General features: G+C 35.6%; 1 protein-coding gene across 1 annotated transcript; it reads right to left on the bottom strand.

The window, feature by feature from the left end:
- Positions 1 to 2,877: 2,877 nt before the first annotated feature.
- On the bottom strand, positions 2,878 to 17,223 carry LOC135681858 (metal cation symporter ZIP8). The gene is made up of 11 exons (XM_065196483.2): positions 16,928 to 17,223; positions 16,488 to 16,787; positions 12,471 to 12,860; positions 11,505 to 11,679; positions 10,516 to 10,685; positions 9,878 to 10,048; positions 9,555 to 9,656; positions 9,008 to 9,109; positions 8,189 to 8,483; positions 7,568 to 7,755; positions 2,878 to 5,228 (listed from the first exon to the last, which is right to left on the bottom strand). Exons 1-11 carry the CDS (start codon positions 17,129 to 17,131, stop codon positions 5,094 to 5,096), a joined length of 2,232 nt encoding a protein of 743 aa, XP_065052555.2. The 5' UTR covers positions 17,132 to 17,223; the 3' UTR covers positions 2,878 to 5,093.
- Between the last annotated feature and the right edge of the window lie 402 nt (positions 17,224 to 17,625).

The following is a 17,625-nucleotide window of genomic DNA, read 5'->3' as shown; positions in this document are numbered from 1 at the left end:
ACCCGCACACGCCTGCACACGCGCGAGTTAAATTGCGCGTGCTTTTGACCACACGCGCAAACAGGTGTTTTTGCAGTTTTCTGTTAAAGGGCCTCTCCAGCCAAATTTTGCACTTGCATTTTATTGGCAATTTTTATAAAGAAGTTGAGCCTGCTGATCACGAATTCGTTATTTGTTTTTCGATATTTTTTTACAGTTTGTGAGATATAAGCTCTTGCATTTCGATAATTTAATTTAATTAACCGACAAAAATTTTTGGTTTGGTGACACTGTGACGCAATTTTGACGTCACAGTGTATTTCGGATAGTCTCGCCTCAAACCGAATCGAACGACGGCGATTCGCAAATTGAACACTGCAAGTGATGGTACTTTCAGTTCTGTTCCGCCAGCTTTTAGTTTGAGCATTTCAGACACCAATTCTGAAGCCTTTAGTTGTTCATCGTTTCTGGAGAACAACTGAAGTGACAATTTCGATTAATTATACGCGAGGGAAGAGCTGGAACAGGAACTGGAACTGGATGGAGTTATCAACGCGTGACCATGAGTCCTTCACGCATATACGAAATTCATGGCGAACGAGAGCCGCACATTGTGACGTCAGAATGTTACCAAACTGATTCGGCTTTTGTCGTTTTTTTTCTCGGAAAGGTGCAACTTTAAAGCCTTACAACTTCTAAACTAATTGGAATTTTTCAAAAACAATGACTTTGTCATAATACACGCACCAGATGCTAACTTTTAAGTCATTAAAACAATTTTTTTTGCTGGAGAGGCCCTTTACCATCAATTTCCCATGGTCTCATGATTGTTTATCCTTTCCCTTGTTACTTGATTCGCACTTTTGACCACAATATGATTTTTCCAATTTTCGGAAGTGATGTTTGGCTTTTGACTGAGTGCTCCATTCAACTTAGCGTCTCGTCTTTCAGCTAAGTCGCCATTAGCATGTTAAGTGTAATAACTGATTTCCTGTCAAAACGTAATTAGGCCCTGAAAGCAAGTAGCTGTTGGAAACAATTTTTACTTGCTCTTGTAACTTTGGAGAGTTACGACGACTTTTAAAAGATGGCTGCTAAGGGCAACAAAATCTGTTATGTATTGATTAATTGAGTTTTGCTCTTGAACGTATTCGAGTGGCTTTTTCCTTATTGCTTCTTTTATCAATTTTATCAGGTTTGTACTTCAAATTTTCTTACAAGTGCGATCGCACGCGCAAATTCGTTTACATGTGCGATTTGCCACACACGCGTAATTTTGCTCACGAAAAGGACTGACTATAAATACACAATACAGAACAACACAGCACTATACAATAGAATACAGTGCAGTACAAATACAGAACAAATACAGTACAATACAGTACAATACTGTACAAAATGCAACTTTGTATAGGTCATTATGTTAGTTCAGGACCACAGGATTCAATCTATCAGATATGGCAGACAAGGAAAATTCATTGAAATCATTTAGTTTGCTTGATATATTCAACTGTCCATTTCAGTATTAATTCATTTCCTTTCTCGTTGTAAGCCTTGCTCCCAAAAAGAAGTAGATCACATAAATGGTTGTCGGGCAGTTGAGTAATATCATTGCCAACTATATCAGATATTTTATCAAGCAGGTTCATTCTATCAAGTGAATATTGGCAGCAAAGCAGGAAAAAGTGGATCACAGATTCGACTCCTAAGTCACATTTACACATAGGGCTTGCACAAGCAAAGTTATGATTAAATCGATGTTCGTGTAAGTCAGAATATGAACTTGAAGATGGGTTACGATAGACAAATCAAGGCGGTTGGTAATACCATGCAACAATTTTTGAGTGGGGGGAATCTTAGAGATTTGAAGTTTTTTTAATGCGGATGTTGAAGGAGCACCTCAGATTTTGGAGCCAAGGTCATTCCATGCTTGGATACAGTATGGGAAAAAACTTAAAGAAAATCTTTGTGTATTAGGTGTTTTTGCTTTAAGCAAGGTAGGACGACAAAGGTTATATTGTAGGGGATTTTCATCCAGGATATAATTGCGCAAATACTGGGGGGTCTGATGTGGAATAGCTTTATTACATTAAAGACATTGTTGTGTGTTCCTTTACACATAGTCAGGAAAACTTGGTGGTCCTATGGTCAATGACCATGAGAAAGGCCAAAAGAAAATGAATTAAATTGCCATTCTTACACCCTGCCTTATTTTTTCTTGGGAAGGTTTCCAAAGCTTATGAAAATTGTCCAGAGGTATACCTAACCAACCACCCAGACTGGAATTGACAGGGCATCCACCATATAAGTAGCTCAGAGAGAGGTTATTTTTCTTGACAAGAATATTCTAACAATGGAAAAATGAGGTGATAAGATTATTCTTTGAAAAATTCTTCATCAGAATACAGACAAGATTGATAAAATAATATAATTATTCTTGTTGAATATTCTTTCATGTAGCTGGGCCTTAGGTCAAAATGATATAAAGCTTCTTCAAACTTTCATTACAAGATCAATTTGTTTCAACCCAGCTGTTATAATTGCAAGTTTTGCATGGTTTGAATTACTGGACGCCTAGAAAAGGGTTGAAGAAGCAGAGGTGCAGATTTTGTCAAGAATTATTTTGGAAAATGGCATATTTCAGTGAAAATGACTCTGGTACTGATTTGGGCACCACTCAGCTCAAAACACTTGTTGAGGCCTTAACACATAACACATTTTCCTCTAGAGGAGAAATCTGTTATCTTTGTTTGAATCTGTTAACATTTCAAATGTAACATTGTTGAACTACCATGTGCCAAAACAAGCTTTCAGTCTATCATTCAAACATTTGGCATTTTATGATTTGAAATATTTATAGGAAAAAGAAAGTTACAGATTCCCATACAAGATTGAATTAGGCTTTCAATTTGATCACATGACCAAAACATAAACTCCTGGCTGCAGGCCAGTTATTACATTTAGTAGCTCTAGTATTAAATAGTACCTATCTTGTGGATAGACTGCTCTCATTTAGACTAACATGTCTTTTCATCTTTTTACTAACTTCTTCTTCTACATATCAGTTGAGAGAAAAACACATAAAAAGTAATTGTTAATATCAAGCTAGTACAGTTTACCACAAAACCCTATTCATTGGACATAAAAATTTACAGCCAAAACAAAGTTCAAAAGTATTTCAAAATTACCTTTGCTACACAACTATCAAACAATGGAATAGGATTTATGCTACACACTAAAAGTGGTCTATGATTAAACAATAAAAATTAAATACTCACAATGCTAAATGAGCATTGTTTCCAAGAGTATGTAAAACCTGAATTTATTTATTTAAATAACAAGCCTCTACCGAATTCACATTTTAAAGGTTCAAGTTATGCATGGCAAAAAGGTGGGAAAAGAAATTTGCATAATAGCAGCTTTGCTCCAGAGGGCTAAGATTCTATGTGACTTAGTCCAGAAATCAACATGCAGTGCAAATTGGTGACTTCTTCCCAGTAAAAGTGGCAATTACCCCTACATAGGAGATCTAGGGAATCATAAAGAAAACAAACCTGTACAACAAAATGCAAAGTTGGTTTGTGATAATAACAGTCTTCATTTTAAGGCTTTTCATGAAAGGTGGGAAATGATGTTTCAATGTGCTTATTCAGCTTATTATTGAAGGTCTCTTCTAGCAAAAAACATAGGGCCTGGATTCCATTTTACTATTTGCCGGGTCATTGTTGTTTCAAAGCAATGGCTTATGTGATGCAAAAATTGAAACATATTTTCTTCCAGGCTACAAAAAAGATTCTTGAGCCATTCCAAACTCTCTGCTTAATCCATTACACATTATGTCATTTTAATACCCATATGAGAAACATTGTCATTTGGGTTTATTCAGTTATTAAAATTTTGAATAAAAATGAAATCATAAGTTATGGTGATTTCAAATGTGTGGTTAAAATATGGATAATATTGTTACAATGAATTACAGTCTTCCGTCAAAATTCATTTGCCACTCCAATGCATTTAGAGAAATAAAATAAAACACCAAACATAATATCACTACTGACAATGCCTGCAATGTCAGACACTCGAAATTGAACAAGAAATATCTGCAAGACAACTTAGTTACCTGTTTGCTCATACGACCATGAAACCAAGCCCATTATACATATCATTAACAATGAAACTACAAGTTCATATTTCACAAGAACCCCTATAATAATAATTTCAAGGAAATGAACTTAGTAAATTCGGCCAGTTTAATTGCTAACATTAAATAACAAAAATCAGCAGCAAAAGTACATAATTCGGCAATACTTCCAGAGAAATTGTTTTATACTATAACTCAAAGTGATAGAAAAATTACTGACCTAATTCACAGATATCTTATAGTTTGAGAAGGTATAGTTTTGTCAAGCCCTAAGCTGCCAATCAGTTTTATCAAGGCACTATCAAATAGGGACTAATTTCTCAAAATATAAATGGGTGTTGGAAATTAATGAACTGTAAAACAAAAATGGGCACTTTGGAAGCAGAAACTTTTATGTGTTGAATATTCTTTCCTAGAATATTTTTGATAGGTAAATTTAGAAACAAATCCACGAATTTTATCACAAAATTGATCAAAAAACATAGGACCATGCTTTAAATCTTTCCTGAAAATTTCCTTGGAAATAATATCCGATTGTTGTATCAATCCTGGGACAATGAAGAAGTTTCAATGGAGTTTGAAAATGCCACATAATCAAACAATTTTGATTACGCTAATTGTTTTTGTATGAAATTATTCTTGATTTAAAGTTATAGCCTTATGTTCGGAGAGTCAATTACCTTTTCATTGAAATAGAGTGAGATAAAGTTTTCATATAACCCAAAACATTCAGCTGACCAGAAAAGATATGGTCGCTATTAACATTCAAGCAATTATACAAATTGTAGTAGTTTTATCTGAGCCTATTAATTGAAATAAAAACAGGGTCGACTACCTTCATGTATAAAAATGACTTTGGAAATTGACTTGAAATGACACTTTTCATAAGACTACTAAGAACAAAATTTCTAGAAAAATTCAGCTACGAAATCTTACTATACATCAATGGTTTGTCTGTGACAAATGACATTTTCTAGAGCTTAATATCTTCCTCGAATATTGCAAGGCAAATCATGATACCGAACCCCAAGTATAATCCAGCGTTTTGAACAATCACGGTTTTCAAAGGTGCATGTCGCAGTTCTCCACTGTGAATCAGCTCTGGCAACTGCAATGAGACAAACGAAGTTGAATGTTATTCTAGCCATGTAGTTACACGTTGTGTGTTATTGTTAAATCATTTGTTAGAAGGCCTGCTGTCTTGTTTGCTCAAAAAACGTAAAGATAAGAAGTTGTCAGCGAAACTGGAGCCTGGCTATTATTTTTAATTCATTCTTAAATTTCAAAAATTTTGAGCCCCGATACTATTATATTCTAATAAAAAAGTATATATGGAGCATCCATAAAGTTCGCTCCATAATCGCTTAGAAGCTCTAGGGAGGGGCCACAGGTTCTACGAGAGCTTGGAAGCTAAGGGGGGGGGGGTGTAAGGTCTAGGATTTGATAATTAGCTTAAAAAGTCATCCAAAAGATCGCGCAGCCTTTTTTGCTCAAGTCCTGTTTACATTCCTAAGCCATGAAGCTTCAGGGCAAATTAAATTGAGCCAATGTCATTTTTACCATAAGAAGACGCCTTTACGCAAGGAAATTCCTCTTCACCATTACGGAAAGTTCAACTTACAATCGAACGCACATTATGAGTGCTTCCATGACGAAAACAAACTAGAAAATTGTCTAACAAGATCTATACCTAGCAAAACGAGAAAAAAGAACTATGTGAATAACGCTAATCCTCGATGTTTGGAAAATAGTTCGTATTTCATAACACTGTAAAACACTTTTCATTGTCGTGTTGCGGGGTTTGAGTCCTAAACTGAGCACACTTTAACTTCTTTCCAGTCCTAAACTTATTTCTTCTCAACTCAAAATGTTTGCATTTTTCTGTAACACAAGCTTAGCAAACAGCGGGTCCTTAAAAAGCAGTTAAAATCCTTTTCAAAGGTTTATGGGACAAGAGACAACCACAGATATTCTCTTTAAACAAACTGAAATATATGCCTTAATCGTATCACCTAAGAATTTCTGCCTTAATCTCATTATTCAAAGCTAAGCAATAAAGAAAAAAACAATTTCAAAGGGCGGATATGCAAAGTATTTTTTTGATCATATCTAATAATGGTACGTAGCATAACTAACTTGTGCCGAGGCAAACAGTAAGAAAAGCAAGCCTCGTAGAAACAGTTGCCATGAAAACAACTTCATTTGTTTGAGTTTAGCACACCGGAGAATGAAGCAAACAAAGATGAAATTATTTTATCTTGAGCAAACTGATACGCCCTTTGCTAAATGAAATATTGGGGCGTATTGGATTATGTTTGGGCTTGTGTGAGCCACCTCATTGGTGTGAGGTTATAATTGTGATATCTTGGGCTTTTGTATCGGATTGTATCAAATTCCTGTTAAATAAACTTCATAGGCAATTTTATGTAGATTTATCACTCAAATATCAGTTGGTAAATTTTCCATTTAAAGGGCATATGTCTCATTAACAGTTGGCTAACAAAACAAAGCGTTTGGAGTGGAGTTCCATTGTTTCGTGACTATTCTTTTCATCTTCTTGAATCTTTAGTGCCGTAAAAATTCACCCTCGATTCTATGCTTTGAACGAAACAAAAAAGACCATTGCATTGCATTAGCCAATCATGTTCACGACACATGCCCTTTAAAAAGTGATTTCAACGAATTGAACGATATATCAAACACATAGCGGTTTCTGATTGTCATAACGCAAAAAATCCGCCTCCATCTCGCCGGCTTGCGTGAAAGTTTCGTTACAATAATGCAACAGAAAGTCGAAATAATAGAGTATAAAATCAACATCAACAAGAATGATACTCGTATACCGTAATCGTTCGAATAAGCGTCCCTCTCAAAAAATCGCCCCTCTTTTAAGAAAATCATTTCTATAAGTGCCCCTCTCGAATAGGCGCCCCCTTGTTCTAGGAATATTCGAAATTCACGAACAAAATCGATTGGAAAATTCTATATCTCGCATGGAGGGAAGGGAAGACCTTGGAAAAGAAAGAATAACATTTTCTTGACAATTGTTACTCTTTTTTGTTTTTCTTACCAGGAAACTTCTTGATTTCACCTTGCACTATATTAATATTAAGTATCTTCTTCTTCTCTTCTAACTTCTCTCGCAAAATGTTAGCAAATCGTTTGTTTTTGGTTGTTGCTTTGTATTTGGCTGGTACGACCAAGCCGATACTGAGATTTGAATTTTCAATCCTCATTTTTAAAGGAAAATTTTATAAGCACCCCTTTCGAATAAGCGCCCATCTCGAATAAGCCCTCCCCCCTTAAAAGAAGGAAAATTAAATAAGCCCTTCCCCCCCCCCCCTTATTCGAACGATTACGGTATTTTTTTTGTGAAAATCACGTACTTCCGGAATGAAAATGAATGGATGCTCTTCAAATAGGACTTTGAAATAAGACATCACTTACCATATCTGCCAACGCAATGTAAACAAAAAGCCCAGCTGTTAAGGCAAATATCCAAGAGGTTGCGTCCATGGCTTGTCCCAGAGAAACCCCTATCAGGGCGCCAAAAACTGATGTTAATGACGACAAGAAATTTAGCAAGAGTGCCATCTTGATAGGCAAACCGGACTGGATCAAAATTGCAAAATCCCCTGGAAGAAAATTGGAGAGATGACTCAATTTCGTAATTTCGATTAAGACTAGATCATTTTAACTTCGATTGTTTTCAATATGCAAAAAGTTCAATTTTGAAGTCAAATTCTTGAACGTGTTTCTCGTATCCTAGCGTGATTATCCATATTAATTAGAAAATCACAGATAATTGTCAAGGATATCTTGCTTGAAGCTTGCAACGATTCCATTCATACATTACCCAGCAATTGTAAGCAGCAAAGACTGACAAAATTATAAAGTGCTTATATCAACTAATGAACACACTGCAAATTAAATATCTACTTAAAACTAATAGCATTTTTCTCTGCTCTGCATTAAATTCTATCAAAGCCATTACCGAAATAACAAGTTCAGCACACCTAGCCAACTTATCATGCAAATAAAAACGAGCTAATAAGTAAATCAACACACCAAGTTCATGTGGCAGCTCATGACATAGAATAGCAATTGAAGTACTGACGCCACCGTAAAAGCCTGTTGGAAACTTATCAGTGAAAGCAACGCCAATGGCAACGCCATCTAAGAAATTATGAATGGCATCTCCCATAAGGACCATCCATGCAACACTTCTCCATCTTGGACCTTCTTTAGTGACAACATGCGCGTGACCATTTTCATTTTTTTCATGCACGCCATTCTTTTTTGATGAGTCTTTTAGATTATCACGTGAGTTGCCGTTCGAGCATTTTTGGTTTACATACACCTCCTAGAGAACGTAACAAAATTTACAAAGCATAAGCAATATAACGTAAGATATGACATGGAAAAAATTAAATTTTCCGGTCAGTCGTGACTATGTCTTATAGACAGTGTCCTACACTATGTTACAAATGATCGTATTAAGCACGAAACTTGGAGATTAAGCTGAGAAACACCCTGCATTAAACACTTAATAACGTTGTACATAACATAACATAACATAACATAACATAACATAACATAACATAACATAACATAACATAACATAACATAACATAACATAACATAACATAACATAACATATAGCAAGTGAATAAGATATGCAATTACATACTATATGATTACATTATATGGAACTAATTAAGTTAAAAAGAAAAGTTACGCACAAAGATAAATGCTCAAGTCCTATCATATATACTTGATAAGGACATTTTGTATCCGGTAACAGTTGAGTCGAGAGAGAACTCAGACGAGAGAGATGGGAAATATCGGGCGTTCACTGTGTCAAACAATCTGAATTCGAAGACTCACTGAGGTGTCCTTTACTTTCGCTTCAATAGCGTCCAGCTCAATGCATGTTTTTTCATCGCATTTGTGCATGCCAGATGCAGTTGGTATCAAAGCATTTCTGTTCTGAAAAGTGAGAGATATGGAAATTATTAGCCAATGTCGTTGCTTAAAAGAGTAGTTCTGTTTTAAACACATTACGAACAAATCTAGATATAATCAAGACTGGCCATTTCTGTCCGAGAGGGAAATTTCATTCTTTTTTACAATCAAAATTTCAAAGATCTTTATTCAATCTGATATTCAAGATATGCCAATCTCAATCACCGAAAATTTTTTCAAAAGGCAAAAACCAATAATACTTCGAACATGAATCCAAATTTTGACAGCCAGACAACCGTGAGGATCTTCCATAAATTTGAATAGCAACGAGTAAAGTGATTAAAAAATAATAAGATTATCCTGCAAGAAAATAAACTTTGTCACTAGCGAGATATGGTTCCAGAGCGTTGAGTCTGACACCTTTGATGTACACATTTGGAATAAATCTCAAAAATAGTTTCATTCGCACCAGAGAGTTGTCCCCATCTTTCTGACGGTCGTGAATTATTTCAACAGGGCCAGATACCATACTGTGAGATCGGCCTTTGCCAACATGCTGGTGTGTTTCTTCCTAGAAGCAGAGTAAGAAAACTGATTATTTGTCTACTATCAATATTTCAATCAAAGCTAGGACTAGGCTTTTGTTCAGTACAAAAAATTTTGAGTAATCTTCTGCGTTTTAGAAAAAAATCAGAAACTTGCAATTTCTAGATAGGTTTGAGGAGAATTAGAAAACAATTTCTTTGTTAAAAATAGCATTTTAAGTGAAGGAGAAGAAAAGTTGAAACTCACTAGTCCGTGGCTATGCTTATGCTTGGAAGCAGAATGCATGTACAATTCAAACAAGTAGAATACATAAACACCAAGAAGAAAGACCAAACTTTTCCAAATAAAACTGTTTTTTCCCGTTATTGATTCCTCAGCATGGCTGGAACCTTCTTCATGCTTATGAAGATTTAAAGACTGCAAGAAAGAAAACCCATATAAGTATACGAAAAAGTACAGGATAGTAATTGTAAGCTTATTGAGAAGGACCAACAATATATGACTAGTACAAGCGATATTCAACCTATGTTTCAGTTCAATATGTCGAAGAAAAATTGAGTAAAGACCTATATTTAAAAGTGATTTAGAAAGCCATTTCGATTGGAGATTTTTATGTTTAGTGTGTCAGTATTGAAAAATACTGCTTGTACGGACACACTTCTTTAAACAGACTAAACAACCGAGCTGCATTAAACTTGCTTATAATACGCAGTTTGCATAAAGGTATTGAGCTATTTTAAAATAAAACAAAGAAATCATCTCTTAATAAAGTTATCAATAGCCTTAAAAATTATATTTTCTTGGGAGACAAACGATCAAAACGCTATCTACCAAAAATCAAAGTTATATCATTTCACTGAGTTTTGTAGAAACCAAAGACCTACGTGAGGGAACAGATGCAAAATAGCATCACCAAGTAATGTCGACACAGCCAGGGCAATCAGGAATGTTAAAATAAAAGTGAAGCTTTTCTCTTCACTGAAAGGTGCCAGGAGGATACCGACCAGGGATCCAAGGCTGATTATCAAAACTGCAACGATGGCACTGACCCATGCTGAAACGAATTTTCAAAAAATTTAAACACGAAAATGAGCGTGACTTTCTAACCTAAAACGCTAAGTATTTTTCAGTTCTTGCTGAAAGAAAGTTAAACATTTCTATACCGCATGTCTGTTCATTTGTATAACTATAAATTAGGTGTGAGGCTAAAATCACAGGTGAAATGTAATTTACTCACGAAATGGATTTGACCATCTCGATTATTTCTACTCAATTTCAAGGTTGTTCTTTTTATGCCTTTCCTTTGTCAGCTCTTAGTTTATATGATACGTATAAATGCGTTTTGAAAACTATGCAATATCTATTAAGTTAAAGTACTATTTTTGTAAGTATTAACTACTACTGCCAAGTCTCGGAACAAAACAGTTAACAAATTTCCTTTCTCAAAGCAGCCATTCAACAAGCAGTTTCAGTGAGCCTCAAAAACAATTTCGTCACTAAAGTAAGAGAGATATGGACTGCAACGCTTGACTGCTTAAGGTGTCATGAACGTTCATTTTTGGTCCTCAATCCAACTCATTCCAGGCAATTAGAATTTAAATCTGGTGAAAGTGCATTCCCACAGTCAATGGCATTTGTAAAATTAAATTCAATGTCCATCTATTTATCACAGATAAACTGCACGAAATATGATGATTGATTCATTAATCTACACGATAGGATATTTGACCCCTACTTAAGACTTTTATAACTTGGTTTAAGTGGTTAGTATAGTAACTTAGTAGCGGAAACAAAACCCCATTATCATAACTTTTTTAGGCATAATCTTGGCCTGCCCACCATTAAATCTCAAGAAATCATAAAAAATACTAACGCTTCCAGCCTGTTTCTTTGGAAGATGTCTTTTTAACGGTACTGGTCTTTGGTTTGCATGAGCCACTTTCGATCTGCTGGACCAAGGAGGGGCAAACGTCCTTGAACTGGGCTTCATTTAGGCCAACCTTCTGGTTGATAGAATGAATGCTCAGAAGATTCTCTGGAGTAAAGCACTAAAATGAAACAGAATGAACCTCAAGAAGTTATCATTGACACTTTCTAGTTAGCTGGATGATATGACCTAGTTTATCCAAAAAATTTAACTATTTTGCGACCAAAAAATCTTGCTCCAAAAACTTTTGAATAGAAAAGTTACCCTGAACCAAACAATAGAAATTAAAGTTACATCATAGAGTTTCTGTTTGTTGAGCAAAGAGTGGCAAGCAACTGTACTTTGGAACTGTTAAGTCAATCATTAATTGGTATTTTAATGCTGTCAAAAGAGAACTGTAGTGCATTACAGCGTCATATGACCTAGAATTTGAAAAAGATTTCGAAAATTTATTTTGCTAAGAAGTGCGTGGGAGACCTTAGGTCGTATGGCTTAAGGTCTGAAGTTCAGCCCTAAACCATTGTCAGTCCTGATGCTATCAGTCAACAAATTCTTGAAACCGTGTCAATTAAACAGATCCACAGCCAAAGCATAGTCTTCACATAACTATGTTAAACTGGTATTGAAAAATACTGTTCAGTGAAAACCGTGACCAGAATTGTAGTTGTATTTTAACAATTTCTAAGAAATACATTTTGCAACTTTGGGTAAGAGGAATTGAAACCTATCAAAGGGAAGAAAAATTGCAAAGGTGGATTCGGAAACTCTAATTTTGTATTTCCTACAGAAATTATGTATTTCATTTAAAATCGTCATGTCAAGCGCGAAAAATATTAATATTTTTCTTTGGTGATACGCAAAATAAAATTCCACACACAAACACATTCCATGTCAAAAACAAAGAGAAAAAACCTTGTTGACATGACTGTCTCCAGGAACACTTCGCTTCTTTCTAGAATGCTCGTCAGTGCCAATGGACCTCCGCTTACGATGATCATGTCCTGAATGACCCGTTCCTGTTGATGAAGTACCAGATGTTGTCTCATTTCCTATCCCAAGTTTCTTAAGTAGCGATTCAAATTTTTCCAGACTAATTGTACCATTTTTTCCAAACTCTTTGAAAATTGAATCCATAAACTCTTTTGCCTTTGGGAGTGAACTCTTTTTATCTCCATGTTTGGCAATGCAATGTCCCTCTAACAATTGCAGAATCAAATAAACACTGAAGTTTTCTAGATCTTGCTCGTTTTTCACAGACTCTGACAAGCCAGATCCTTTAAAAGCATCATCTACATCAAAGCACTAAAACGATAAAAATTCACAATTTGTGAAAAAGCCCTCCATCCACGTGTCATTAGACATAAACTTCTATAAAATTTAAAGGAAAAAACCTAAACAGACAAGCGGAAACACATATAATCCATGATACTTTGTACAGTGCAATTAAGGGGCAACAAAAGCAAGGCTTGGGAGGCTGTAACCCCATAGCAAATAGCATCTGGGACATTGAAATGAAAGTATTATCTGCATCTAAGAGCAACAGGCAAGCAAAAATAAGCCATCCATAATTGTTTGTCATACTTGTCTGCAACAAGTCTACATTGGCTTCTCTAATCATGTAAGCACTTCAAAGATTTCAAATAAACACTGGCTATTAACTTACTAAAACACATGGGTAAAACTTTCAGCAACAGACAGCCTAGTTAGATTAGATATTTTTAATTGGGCTTATATATGCCCAAAGCAATCCTAGATGCACACGTTCTCATGTTTTAATTCTTCTGCTCACTACCTTCAGGTAAAGCCCCCAAGTTGACCTCTTTGTATCTTGACATTCACCAGTTCTTGCTATGCTTATTGGTAGTAAGAAAGATGTTCATAGATCATAGTATCAAATATTTTCTTAAAAAATTGCATAAATTCCAGGTTGGGTTCTAAGTGCAAAAAGAGCTGCTCTGTCAAACTAGAAAACTATATCTTTGTCTACTCTTGAAAACTTTCAATTTCACCCTTGCTTGTGCTTGTACATCCTTACCAGTCAATATCATTTTGAAAAGCCCTTTACATATTTCACTATGTTTTGGCCATTAGGTAGTCAGGGTCTTCTGATCTCCTTGGTAATGTCCTTGTTATGTTAGTAAAGTGTAGTTTGTAGTTATTTTTATAGTGAATTAGAAAAAGACAAAGCTCAATTAAAGCTTTGTTCCCATGGCAGTCTCAAATTTACTTCATGAGATAAATCTTAAATATAAGGTTTATCTCAGTCAAAAATCTTCTTCATGAGATAAATCTTAAATATAAGTTTACAAACAATTTCTTTAGTGATAGTTGATTTTTTTAAATTTCATGAGCATCCAAATTATTGAGAAATGAAAACACTAAACTGAAAAGCAAACTTAATTACATCCATGTCCCAAAATCTGTATCATGTTATCTTAAAGTCAGAACAGAAATTCAATTAGGATATGGTGTTGTCATTCTTATTCTGTACTTTTTTGCAGTCAGTAAATTCTGCTTGCTTGTTCCCTCTTCAGTCAAATACTTCAAAATTCTAAAGCATTACCCCCTGTACACTTGGCAATATTAAATTGAAAAACAGAACCTCAATTCTAGCATTGCTTACAATAGATTCTGGCCTTGCACCTGTGGTCTGTAAATCATTGCAGATTTTGCACCCCCATGTGATATTTTGCACCCCCACATGATATTTTGCACTCATAAGAAGGCAATTGACCAACCACAATGTTGCCTGACCAATGTAAAAGCACTACCTTTGGGAGATTTGTTGTAATAGTTGATATCTTTGGGGGAATTTTCACTTAGGGGGATTTGTAGAGGTTGAAATTTTGATGAACTTTGAAAAATTTTGATCAAATTTCAAAGTGGCATAGCCAAAGCTTCAGCTAGACAAATTAAACATTACTTTTGGAAGCAGTACTTTTGGAAGCAGAACTTTTGGCGAAAGTCAAAATGAAGAGTTAAAAAACAGCAAAAGGCCTTTCAAGAGAGATCTATGTTTAAAAATCGAAGTTTGAGCATCCTCATCATTCATGACCAGAACCTCTTGTATTATAGGCCTAAACGAAAGCTCAGTGAGCTTATCAGTTTTAAGGGTGGGGTCTATAGGTAGCTGTATCAAGGGCGTGGTACACAAAATTGGGGGAGCCAGAGCATTGCTCTGTTTTGCACCCCTCAGAAAAATTCCTGGATCTGCCACTGTCTATTATAAAGGGAAAATATCACATGTGGCAATTCTTGGGGCAGCTCCTGCCTGCAGCCCTTTGCTTGTGACAAACCTGATTGTAGTACCTTGGTGAATCATAAGGAACTTAATGTCTGCAAATTGTGTCAAAATCCCTATAAACATATCTAAATTGGCAGTTTCAAAAACATCAAGAGGCCCTTTATAAAATCACATGTTTTCTTTGCAAATGGCTGCATTTTTTATCCTAAACTAACACAACTGGTCTATGACATGCTTAAACATAGTAAGCAACTTTGCAAACAGCCTGCAGTAATTAAACATAAATGAAGAAACTGGCAGATGTACAAATATAGCACAAGGTCAATTCATCCTAGCTTCACATTATTTGGTATGTTTATTTACAAATGGTTATGAACCACCAGAAACTAGTTGGGGAGAAAAAGAGGACTTACAGCAAAAATATAAATATATTATTCATGTTTGACAGATCTCATTTCACAATAACTAGCATGACTAATGTAATCCTTTTTGTCACACAAGATTTCAGTTCATAAAATTATACAAAACATAGTTCATAACAGTGGAATTGGGTTAATTGTCCAAACTTTCTTATCTGTTTGTTTGAAACATTTTTGTTTTGGATTGCATGCCAAGTCTACATCTTAACATTTGAATCTTAAAATTTGACTGTATCTAATATTTGGTTATGTAATCAATGAAGTTATGCGTGTTGTATGTCGAAAATGAACAAAATTTGATAAAATAAAGTAACGGCTTTGTACAAGAAATGAATATTTGGCAATGTTTAGTTATGTAACCCTTTCTTTTAGCTGGCTGTTCATTGTATTTTGGTTGTGACGTAATAGCGCATATTTGAATGTTGGAAGGCCAATGGCAAATACAGGGCAAGTTTTCCAGCAGCTTTGATATTGAAAAAATGCTAAGACCTGCTGTTGTATGAATAGATATAGAAGTGGATGCTGTTTGGTTGCTGTTCAGTTCACTGTCCACATGCTCGAACAGCACGTTACATTCACATAAGCGTTCTTGTTTGAAGATTGACAAAAAAACATCAATGGACTCATTAAAATTCACGCTGGGCAGGTACAATTATTGTTGAGACGGCAACTCATGTAATCACGAATCTTTGCACGAATTCTCCAAATCATTTCACTGACTAACACTGACAGTTACTGGTCCACAAGAGTACCGAAATAGGACATGTTTTTTTAATCGATTGGTCGTTTTAATAATTTACAGCAGATCGCCTCTCACAAACGTTTATTTCTTGTACACTCTAATTTCAATAGATTTAAAGCCCGTCTTTCAAAATCGTCATTTTGGTATGCTTGGAACCCAATCGATTTTCCCTATGGAAGGATCAGTCTTTTGGACAATCCTTTGTTTTATCTTATTTTTTAAAGTTTTCCCAAAGGGTACATGTAAACCTGTGAGGTTTTGTCGCGCTCTCAATTAATGAATGGAGTTCCTTCCAGGGTTCTTTGAGCACACAAAAAACCTTGAAACGAAAGTTGTGGTTGCAGGATTCTTCTAAGAATCGACATAGAATTATACTGGCAATTGCTCCTTAAATTTCAAAATGTAACGATACGAGTAAAAAAGAAAATCAGAAAGCCAAACCCACCATATCCGGCGGCTACCCGTCGCCATTTTCTCTACTGATGAACAAGCATGTTCGGCTGCTATTAAAAAACTTCACTTACCGGCTTTTTTGTCAGTCTCCAGTTAAGTGTGGAGTTGATATCGTCCAGAAGTTTATCGACATGACTTTCAGTAAGTGAAGAAACTCCCCCATATTGCCGTAGTAGAGACTTGAAAGCGCTTTGCGTGAAGTTTTTCGCTTGTTGCGTTGCTGACTTGTTGCACACGGCACCAACAGTTCCTGGTTGGATGGGGGTCAGGAGAAACAGAATACTGGGAAAAAGTCCTTTGAACTGAGATCTGTTGAGAGGCACATTGTTGGCGTATTTACTCCATGTTAATAGGCTGCTAGCTCCCAAACACTACAAAAAAGACAGATAAAGCTTCGATAAAATATGAAGCTCGAAGAACGCTGGCCTAGCCAAATTTTAACGAGCGTGCTTGTTGAACTGTTGAGCTAAAATTACTTTGACATCGATAATAAATTAGCTTGAAGACTCACCAACTGACAATCTGTCTGTCTTCTTTCTAAACTACAATTTTTGAAACCAATTCGATCGAGAAGACTCTTTATTTTTCCAACTTCAAAGCTTGTTGTGTTTGATGATCCGGAAATTTCCTTTACTATTTCAGAAAAACTTCGTTCCGTGCCTAATGACGAACAAGATGCAATTGTAAGTAGCGAAGCTAGAAAAAGTAATTTCATCTTGTCCTCTTCTTTCAATACGCCATGAAAATTATTAATGAACCTCTGGCATTTCTAAGAGCAATTAATAATTTTGTCTTGGCTGCTACTTTCCGATTGTTGTATTATGAATTGGCAAGCCAATCGGTGGCAAGATCAACAAGCACAGGGTGCCTCGCAACCAATCAGGTCGTGGCTTATTTATATCGTATAAGAGCGCCCACAACATAACATTATTTGAAGCGCCGACCATATTCTCTTCCATTTCTATGGTGCCGACGCACCCATTTTATACTCAGGTCCTTGTTCTAGGACAAATCTTTCAAACAGACACTTTCCTCGAGCTTTGAAAACCTTCCCCAGAGAACAAAGAAAATAAGGCGGGTTTGGGCGTGGCAGTTTACACTTTTTTTATAAGAACACGAGCCTCTAACTGGTCAAAAGTGAAGAACAAATTAAGAACAAGCTGAGGCTGAGCTTCTGAAAAATGCAATTTTGAACAACGTTTTTTCTCG

This window comes from Rhopilema esculentum, chromosome 16 (assembly GCF_057945365.1).
Source record: "Rhopilema esculentum isolate cy_ngs chromosome 16, ASM5794536v1, whole genome shotgun sequence".
Taxonomy (NCBI): Eukaryota; Metazoa; Cnidaria; class Scyphozoa; order Rhizostomeae; family Rhizostomatidae; genus Rhopilema; species Rhopilema esculentum.
This window is presented reverse-complemented; position numbering and strand designations above follow the sequence as displayed.

Excerpts from the sequence above, each read along its gene's own strand:
- LOC135681858 (XM_065196483.2), bottom strand. The coding sequence starts at position 17,131 with ATGAAATTACTTTTTCTAGCTTCGCTACTTACAATTGCATCTTGTTCG. Across the intron at positions 16,788-16,927 it reads GACAGACAGATTGTCAGTTG|TGTTTGGGAGCTAGCAGCCT; the intron begins GTGAGTCTTCAA and ends TCTTTTTTGTAG. Across the intron at positions 11,680-12,470 it reads GAGACAGTCATGTCAACAAG|TGCTTTACTCCAGAGAATCT; the intron begins GTTTTTTCTCTT and ends GTTTCATTTTAG.